Below are 9,372 nucleotides of genomic sequence, written 5' to 3'. Positions count from 1 at the left end.
ATTAACACCAGAAATGGGCTTCACACATTGTACCTATGTTGGAATCGAACCCGGGGATTCGGTGCTTTAACCGCTAGGCTGCCCCACCATCCGAAAGTCCTTCTTAAGGTCACGATGTATAATTAAGTTTCATGCGAGACCATTACCAAAATGACGCGAGCAAAGGAAGTTTTAAACTTTGTGCGAAAGACAGTGTTCTACCCACGTACGTGTGACCCATATAATCGCTTTATGTTTTTTTTAGGGTTGGTGGTTGGGCTTGGGTGAGAGGGTGGTGGGGCTTGGGTGAGAGGGTGGTGGGGCTTTGGCGAGAGGGTGGTGGGGCTTTGGCGAGAGTGTGGTGGGGCTTGGGCGAGAGGGTGGTTGGGCTTGGGGGAGAGGGTGGTGGGGCTTGGGCGAGAGGGTGGTGGGGCTTGGGTGAGAGGGTGGTGGGGCTTGGGTGAGAGGGTGGTGGGGCTTGGGTGAGAGGGTGGTGGGGCTTGGGCGAGAGGGTGGTGGGGCTTGGGTGAGAGGGTGGTGGGGCTTGGGTGAGAGGGTGGTGGGGCTTGGGTGAGAGGGTGGTGGGGCTTGGGTGAGAGTGTGGTAGGGCTTGGGCGAGAGGGTGGTGGGGCTTGGGGGAGAGGGTGGTGGGGCTTGGGCGAGAGGGTGGTTGGGCTTGGGCTAGAGGGTGGTGGGGCTTGGGCGAGAGGGTGGTGGGACTTGGGGGAGAGGGTGGTGGGGCTTGGGCGAGAGGGTGGTGGGGCTTGGGTGAGAGGGTGGTGGGGCTTGGGTGAGAGGGTGGTGGGGCTTGGGGGAGAGGGTGGTGGGGCTTGGGCGAGAGGGTGGTGGGGCTTGGGCGAGAGGGTGGTGGGGCTTGGGCGAGAGGGTGGTGGGGCTTGGGGGAGAGGGTGGTGGGGCTTGGGGGGGAGGGTGGTGGGGCTTGGGGGAGAGGGTGGTGGGGCTTGGGTGAGAGGGTGGTGGGGCTTGGGTGAGAGGGTGGTGGGGCTTGGGGGAGAGGGTGGTGGGGCTTGGGGGAGAGGGTGGTGGGGCTTGGGGGAGAGGGCGGTGGGGCTTGGGCGAGAGGGTGGTGGGGCTTCATGATCAATTACTTTGAGTTGCTGGAACGGTTGGGGTTTCTGTCGATGTACTACTATGTATTATTAAGATGTTTTAGGTGAAACTTAAATAAACTAAATATTTCATAATAGACCCCGAGCAACGTGTTCATTATCCCTTGTCAGCATTGACTGGGTCTCTATTGTATTGAATTTCTAAACGGACAAAACATATCAACAGGAAATTAAATTTAAAAAAACATTAAAATAATACTCGTATCATAGGATATTCACTGTTGCGCGGAACCCTAATCTAACAGAGGATCCAAACAATAAGTTAATCTTAAAACGCCCGTGGTGTAGCAGTTGTTTCCGCCAACCGTCCGCTTCGGTTGGTTACTTGCTAATCTCAATGGGGTCTTTTACGGTCGAGGCGGTAGGACGTTTGGTGTGAGAAGTTAGCCTACAGGTGTTTATACACGTAATTATTTGATAAACCACATCAAGGGCGTTAAGCCTTGCAGTAGTGCCTGGTCACATCTTCATCAGCGAGTACTGTCAACTGTAATTTCCTTGTATTAATCACCACTACCCCGGGCGCTGATGCATGAGGTCCCCTAAGGGATATCCTCAACCCACCCTACGACCCCCACACTTGGAAAGGGGTAGATTTGTGCTTTATTACATAGTTAATCATACCCTTGAGAATGTTTACATTTAGACATTGTACACTGACACGCTGTTGAAATAGAGAAAAGTAAGCAGTGTGTATTTAGTCATTTTTATGTCTGTGTGTTTTTAATTTTTATTGCGTTGTAAGGGTGGCGACAGGCTAACAGTGTTTTTCACCAATTACAGCGTCTAGACGGAGACTGAAAGCTATGATGATGAATCGGAGACACAGGGCATGCTGAGTGTGAAAACGGTTCCACCAGAAGCACTCGTAAAATCAACATCATCATCAAGACATATTCATACAGAAGATGATCAATTTATTTACGTGTCACATATTGCTATATACAGTAAAACGAGTCTGATACCATAGAATGACCTATGAGGCACTAAACGTAATTGAAATAATACTGAATTAAAATGTAAATATATATGTTACACAGTAGGATACCCATATATTAGCCCCTCAAACATCATTCTGCACACATAGCAAATAGTACATGGTACTTGTATAACGTAATCCACACAGTTAACGTTGTACATAACTGCTGAGCCCAGTACTTACTTACTTAAATTAGGAATTTAACGTGCGCTTTCCGACATATGCGTATTTCGCAGGCCATTTTGTGTTTGGTCGAAAAGGGTATGTCCGAAAAGGTGAGGCAACCAAGGTGGGGCTTTTACGGGTTGCCTACTTAATTTGGAGAATTGGAATTTTGAAATATGGCATGCAAAAGGGGGGGGGGGGGGGGGGGGGGTGTTTGTGTGTTTTTATAGGTTTAGAAGTTTAGGGTTTATTGGCAGCTTGTTTGTTGTACTTTTGTTTTTTAAATGCGGCCAAGTAGGCAGGTTTTGATTAGATATATGCCTTGTGCTTTAAAGGTTTGTAAGCCAATTAGGGGGTTTAGTACCTTTGCAAGTGTCATTGCAACTATACTAAACCCCTAAATGACTTACAACTTAAATGACTGAGCCAAATAATACGCAAGCGGCTTGTCTAGGAGTACTGAATGAGAGTCAAACATCAAATGCATGCAGTGCCAGACTGTAGACACTAAGGTTGACCTCACTCTACCCTTCTCAACCTGTCGTGCAACATAGTCCTTCGGGTCCCAAAGGGAAAAAAGACAAACTGACCATCACGGTGGTTGCTACTCATTTAGATTCAGGGCAGCGTCCTTCCCATCTCCCACGTTGTGATCATCTTGTTTTGTAACTCATGGTTTCATTCGGTTACAGGATGCAATTCTCAATCTAAAATCACAAACTTACCCAAATACAGAAATCATAACTGTAAAGTCATGAGTGCACGTGACGGGATTCCCACCCGTGACTGATAAATGACTTAAAATCTCCCGAGTAGACAACCACAGAGGATACATAAAGGTAACACACAGTGAAGTCATCTCTAGAACATCAACATGGACATTATGCTACATATGAGGTGCAACTATTTACATATGTTCGGCTATGTTCTGCCAGGTGTAACATTTTTTTATCCAGAGCCAAGTCCTTTAGTTTTAATGTAAAACTTATATGAATTATGGGTACCGTATTCGACGTAATAAGCGCACAGGGCGCTCTCAAAATTAGAAATAGGGGTTCTTATTAGCATATTATTTTGGTGACAAAAAATTCTTATTAGAATATTATTTTGGTGACAAAAACAGAGTTGAAAGAATGTAAATTTCGTGGTTTATAGTGACAGCCGGACATGTTTACATACGACAGATATATGTTTCCAGAATTTAATTGCCCGTAATTAAGGGTGCATATAACACACGAGTGCGTATAATACACGAATAAATAAGTCGTGTGTATATTGATCAATCGGAAGGGGTGCTGATTGGCATTGTTTACTAGCCAAATATTAGCAAATATTGGGCGCTTATTAGAGCGGGGCGCTTATTGCGTTTAAATTATTAAATCTCTTATCGTTCTTAAAGATGATGTGAAAACGAGTTAACTGACAACAGGTACAGAAGGTCGCCCAAGCCTATGGTAGCGGATGCACACCGATGGCGATTAAGTGTCATTTTAAGGCGCTTCACGTGTTTATCTTTACTATTGAAAGTGCGAATTCTATCGAGAGTTTGTTTTATGTTATGTGATTTTCACCGATATTGCGGTCACATACCTGACGTTGCGCACAAAAACGTTAAACAAACTGTTGGGAATAGAACCTGAGGGTTGCATTCAACCCACGAATATGACCTGGTCCCAAAGGTTCTATATCAGAGTGTCACATGAGTTGTCTCCCTGTCAGCAGCACTTTGGCAACCGCCGCAAGACATGGATGGTAGTCCTGCACCATGAAAGTGGAATATATTTATTTTATACAAAAAAATCTAGAAATGCATACAAAAGCAAGTCTAGCCAGCTCAAGCTAGCTCTATTCTGAAATCAGCATAGGGATTTTTTTTGATTTTTAGAGTCAAGTAGGATATTGTGTAATATAAGATTTCAGAGACTAAATGTTAGTCTACATGGATGGATACGTCTTTTATTGTAGGATGTCGTGTACAAGCGGAAAACAAAGTCTCAGGGTCATGTTGAAATGTATAATTATTGGGGAGAAATGCGAAAATAAGAAAAAGGGGACCTTCGCTTCAGTTACCGACACAATATCTGTAGTGAGTAAACTTACCACAAGTGTATGACACTTGAGTGACAAGACAGCTTTCGAAACTGTAATCTGTGTAAATATATCCTTGTCCAAATAAGTGATAGAGGCGTAAAGTTAAATGTCTGAGTCCCCCTATGTTCAGTGTTCGAAATACCTGCCTGCCCGACCGTCCGAGACGGGTTGATTTCAACTCGGGCTGCCAGATTTTCAAATCCTCCTGCCCGACGGTCGGGTTATATTTCATATGTGAAAATTTTCTAAATATTTCCCGATGATAATCATTAATTCACATGTAAAGTTGAATGATAAAATGTAACCAAAAAGAAATCCCGTTAGCTTATCCTGAGAAACATATGATTATAGTGGGCAGGCAGGTTTTGGTCAGGGCTGGCAAGTATTTCAGCTAGCCAGTCCTGTGGTCTGGCTGAAATTTTTGGGAGTTTCATACCCTGCTATGTTCCAATCTTCATAGATGTAAGTTACAAAATGGCATACCTGGTGATTATGAATCGTCTTCAGTATTTGAAGTACCTCTTCAGATTAGGTGTAACCTAGACTAACATTTAGTCTCTGAAATCTTATATTACACAATATTCTTCTTGACTCTAAAAATAAAAAGAATTCCCTATGCTGTTTCTGATGCTGTGGAATAGAGCCAGCTTGAGCTGGCTAGACTTGCTTTTGTATGCATTTCTAGATTATTATTTTTTCATAAAATAAATATATTCCACGGTCATGGTGCAGGACTAGGTGTAACCATGTACTTTAAATTGTTTGACCATCTTGCGTGGCTTTTCGTAAACGTTAACGCTATTCATGAGCCGTATATCGAGGATGTCACATTTTCCCTGAATGAATATCAACATAGTATGCCATACACAATATTAAACAATGATAATAAAATGGCTTAACTTTAATCTCGTCGGTGCCGTATTATGAACAGGAAGAATTATTAACAGTTCACCCAAATCCTAATAGATTGACTTAAGGATTGTACACGACAGTCGTAAACGGATACTGTAATCCCGCTGTAACGATTCTGTAACTGTTTCGGTACATCATGATAAACGTTTGTGACTGAAGGCAATTATAGGATTACAGTTGGATGTGCGTTATCCGCGACTTACCTACGTGGTGTCAAGTAGGGGGCGAGATTGGACGCCCGTCGTCAACTTAGTACCTGATCTTAGGGCAGGTATTTTCTCCTGCAGGGTACTGTGGGAACAGACTATACAGGGCGGACTGGTTTTAATATAAGTCACACACATTTCCACGCAGACAGTAATGAGATATGGACTTAAAGGGATATTGTTTTGCGTATGAGGAGCTTTTAAAGATAAGCTTTGACCGGAACTCCATGTGTAAAATGTTACAGGTACTAACGTCAAAGGGACGTTTAAACTTAATTTATTTTATCCAAGGGTCCTGACGTGAACAGTAGCATTTACTTTCAATGAGGATTTGTCACCACTTCGCTATATCCGGATACGTTATATAGACGCTATATTGTCGATGTGATGTCAATTTTTAACTCAATCACTCGTTATAACGGTATTATGGCTATTTGTGGATGTGGTACTTTCAAGACAGCTATTGTGTTTGTTTGTTTGTTTGTTGTTTAACGCCGCACTCCGCAATATTCAAGCTATATGACGGCGGTCTGTTAATAATCGAGTCTAGACCAGACAATCAAGTGATTGACATGATGAGCATCGAAAGGGGATAGATCAACCAAGCCTGACCATCCGATCCCGTTTGTCGCCTCCTACGACAAACATGGGTTGCTGAAGACCAAATCTGACTCGGATCCTCATGGGGATCACATCTACTGTGAATGCCATCCATGCTGCAATGAGCGAGTGCTTGAATCAATGTCGAGACTTGGGTATAAAAGGGTCACCATGTTCGGAGATAACCAAAGTATTGCAGTGTTAGATTATGATAAAAGAATGGGGTATTTCCACTACAACTACTGAGACCTGCATCACTTCGGGATTTCCTCCCACATTAAGCTGAGCGCCGTGATATAACTGGAATCCTTTTAAAAGCAGCGTTAAACGCAACTCACTCACTCACTCCAGTACAACTGATGTGAAAACGATACATATAATCATAATGGCAATCATTTGAATTGTTTTGCTTTGATAATGTAGATCATAGAAGCACATTCCTCTGAGTTATCAAAACACAATTTTGTGTGAAGGGTAAGTTTTAAAGGGTCGTTTCCACTACATCTTCTGTGGGAATGATGCCTATTCAAAGACATGTTGCTTTGATCACCTTTGGCTTTATTATAAGGTCTACAAAGCACCAATATGTAGAGAATGGTGCCGATGATGTATGAAAGGAACCTCTAAATGGTAAACGGTCACGGGCTAAGCGGGGGCACGGGTGGCCCAGTTGTCTATGGTGCCGCAATTCGCTGTGCAGAGTTGCGTCCCATGGGCACCTCAGAAACCTATGATCGTGGGTTCGAATCCAGGTTAAACCGAATATGTTTCTAGGTTTGTCAGCACCATACCGGTGCTCGTGGGCTTCACCAAAGAGGTAAACGTCAAAGACCTGCATCACTTCAGGCTTTCCTCCAGCGCCGTGATATTACTGGAATACTGTTCAAAACGGCGTTAAAACTTGACTGACCGTACTGACCCACTCACTCACTCAAAAGCAAAGTGACCTTAAGGTCCTTTTCAAAACATCTGGTAGTTCCATCGGAATAATATGCTTAATATGATGATGTTTATGTATCCATAATAAGCCATTGCTTTCACTACTGACAACGGAAGGCATTAAAACTGACCATTTCTGTCAAGACTTACGTATGTGCAATATCACGGCGGAGAGCACCAGAAATGGGCTTCACATACTGTACCCATGTGGGTAATCGAACCCGGGACTTCGATGTTACGGTCGTACGCTTTAACCACTTGGCTAAACCACCGCCCCTATTAATTTGAGACACACGGACATCAATATTGGTAAATATTAATTTAAATAATTGGCAGCCTGGGTGAAAGCTAGGTATATAAATGTAACTGTTTTGATGAACATCTTATTTAATCTAATTTGAGGATGTATTTCATAATGTTACCACTTTTAAGGTGAACTTTCATCTGGAAAAATTAAATACAACGGCTTATTGCATTTTCGTGCATGCAAGAGAGTTTCATGTTACAATATAGAGTTGAATTTCAAAGAGCATTTGTAACTCCTTGTCCATAACTGACTTAATAATTTTCTTTAAAACGGGGAAAATATAAGAAGAATCGAATCATCCATGGAACTTCCCAAGAACGTTTTGAAAGTGAGGTGAAATTGGGTTTAACGTCGCGTCCGAGATTATTGCACTTTATAGCAACTGTGTGTGTGTGTGTGTGTGTGTGTGTGTGTGTGTGTGTGTGTGTGTGTGTGTGTGTGGCTGCTTGTATTAGTCCGGACTGAGCTGATTTATAGTGCTAGCTCACTGAGATACCATGCCGCCCCTTAATGCCGAGCGCCAGACAGGGTAACAACAAGTACCATCTTTTAACGTCTTTTGGTATGACGCCACCGGGATCGATCCCCGGACCTTCCGCTCCTTAAAGCTTCCGCTTAGATTTTAAAGAGATAAATGCGTCTGTTGTGCCCTAAAATCTTCAGGGGGCTTAAGTGTACAATGGGAGGAGCTCATATGATCACGTGACACTATCGTGGGCATAACTAGTTGACGTCTAAAGAACACATTTCTGCGTCTCTACAGCGTCTTCATTATTCTTGGTTATTGTGCGCTGCCAACTTCTCTTCATATTCGACCACCTCCGTGGTCTAGTGGTAGAGCGTCCGCCCTGAGAGCGGAAGGTCCGGGGTTCGATACCAAAAGACGTTAAAAGATGGTACTTGTTGTTACCCTGTCTGGCGCTCGGCATTAAGGGGCTAAAACAAGGACTGGTCGGCTCGGAGTCAGTATACTGTGTCTGAGTGGGGTATTAATGTTAAACTGCGGCATGGTATCTCAGTGAGCTAGCACTATAAATCGGCATCAGTCCGGACTAGTACAAGCAGCCACACACCCACATACACGTGCATGAACGTCGCTAAATAAGTGCAATAATCTTGGACGCGACGTTAAACCCCATTTCACCTCACCTCTCTTCATATTCTCTATAAAGAAAAGTCATGATTATATTGAGTTAAACTGATGAGACACACACCTCTGGCACTGACGGTCGGCTCCCCTTGCTAATCTGTCAGTGTCGTTCCAGGGGATATGTCTCCCTTCATCTGAACACGATCGGCCATTTCTGCTGAAAATAAGATTTCGATTACGGAAAGGGGCGAGAGTTGCCGAAGCTCCCTGAGAGCATGCGTGACATTGATTAAGCACCCGTAAAGACGGTGATGAAACACCCGTAAAATAATTGACGCTTCCCCTGTGTCTGCCCTCCTCTCACTCGCAGAACGACTGGAGTCAGTGAGAGAGGGTGAGTGACGTTTCAGTTATAGCACGGCGTGTCAGGTTTGTGTTGGAGGAAAGACCGAAGTGATGCAGGTCTTTGATGTTTACCACTGATGGAACCTACTACCACAGGTATGGTGCTCACAATCAAATTATCAAAATATGAGTTAATTTGGGATTCGAACCCGATTCTGGCGACTAAACGACTCATCGTATCTCGGCGTCTTAGACGTATGGGTGAAATCCCGGTGGTTAGGTAAGTGTCTGTGTGGGTGGAAGCTAGATATCAAACGGTAACATTTATATGAACATATTGTTTGATCTAGTTCTATATCTCACACGAACTTTCCAAATCTTGTATACGCTCTTTGCCCTCACTTCAATCTCAAGCCGAGTGGCTTCATTCCGCTTCCCTCTCACCGAAGGACCGAATTAGATATGAACAGCCCTCTTTTTGTCACTTATAGAGATTTTGCTGAAACATTGCAAAAATCGTCAAATCTCCCCATCCCACATCTACCTCTCGCTATTCATTCCACGAATAGACACAACTTAATGGAATAACTTTATCGTATTAAAATCTTACATATAACAGCGAATAACAA

At 43.6% G+C, this 9,372-nt stretch overlaps 1 protein-coding gene across 1 annotated transcript; it reads right to left on the bottom strand.

The window, feature by feature from the left end:
* Positions 1 to 229: 229 nt before the first annotated feature.
* Positions 230 to 1,078, bottom strand: LOC125381863 (vegetative cell wall protein gp1-like). Its single transcript, XM_048399186.1, has one exon. The coding sequence runs from the start codon at positions 1,076 to 1,078 to the stop codon at positions 230 to 232; it is 849 nt and encodes a 282-aa protein (XP_048255143.1).
* Between the last annotated feature and the right edge of the window lie 8,294 nt (positions 1,079 to 9,372).

The sequence above is a fragment of the Haliotis rufescens genome, unplaced genomic scaffold (assembly GCF_023055435.1).
Source record: "Haliotis rufescens isolate VD_foot unplaced genomic scaffold, xgHalRufe1.0.p SCAF_2, whole genome shotgun sequence".
NCBI classification, from domain to species: domain Eukaryota; kingdom Metazoa; phylum Mollusca; class Gastropoda; order Lepetellida; family Haliotidae; genus Haliotis; species Haliotis rufescens.
This window is presented reverse-complemented; position numbering and strand designations above follow the sequence as displayed.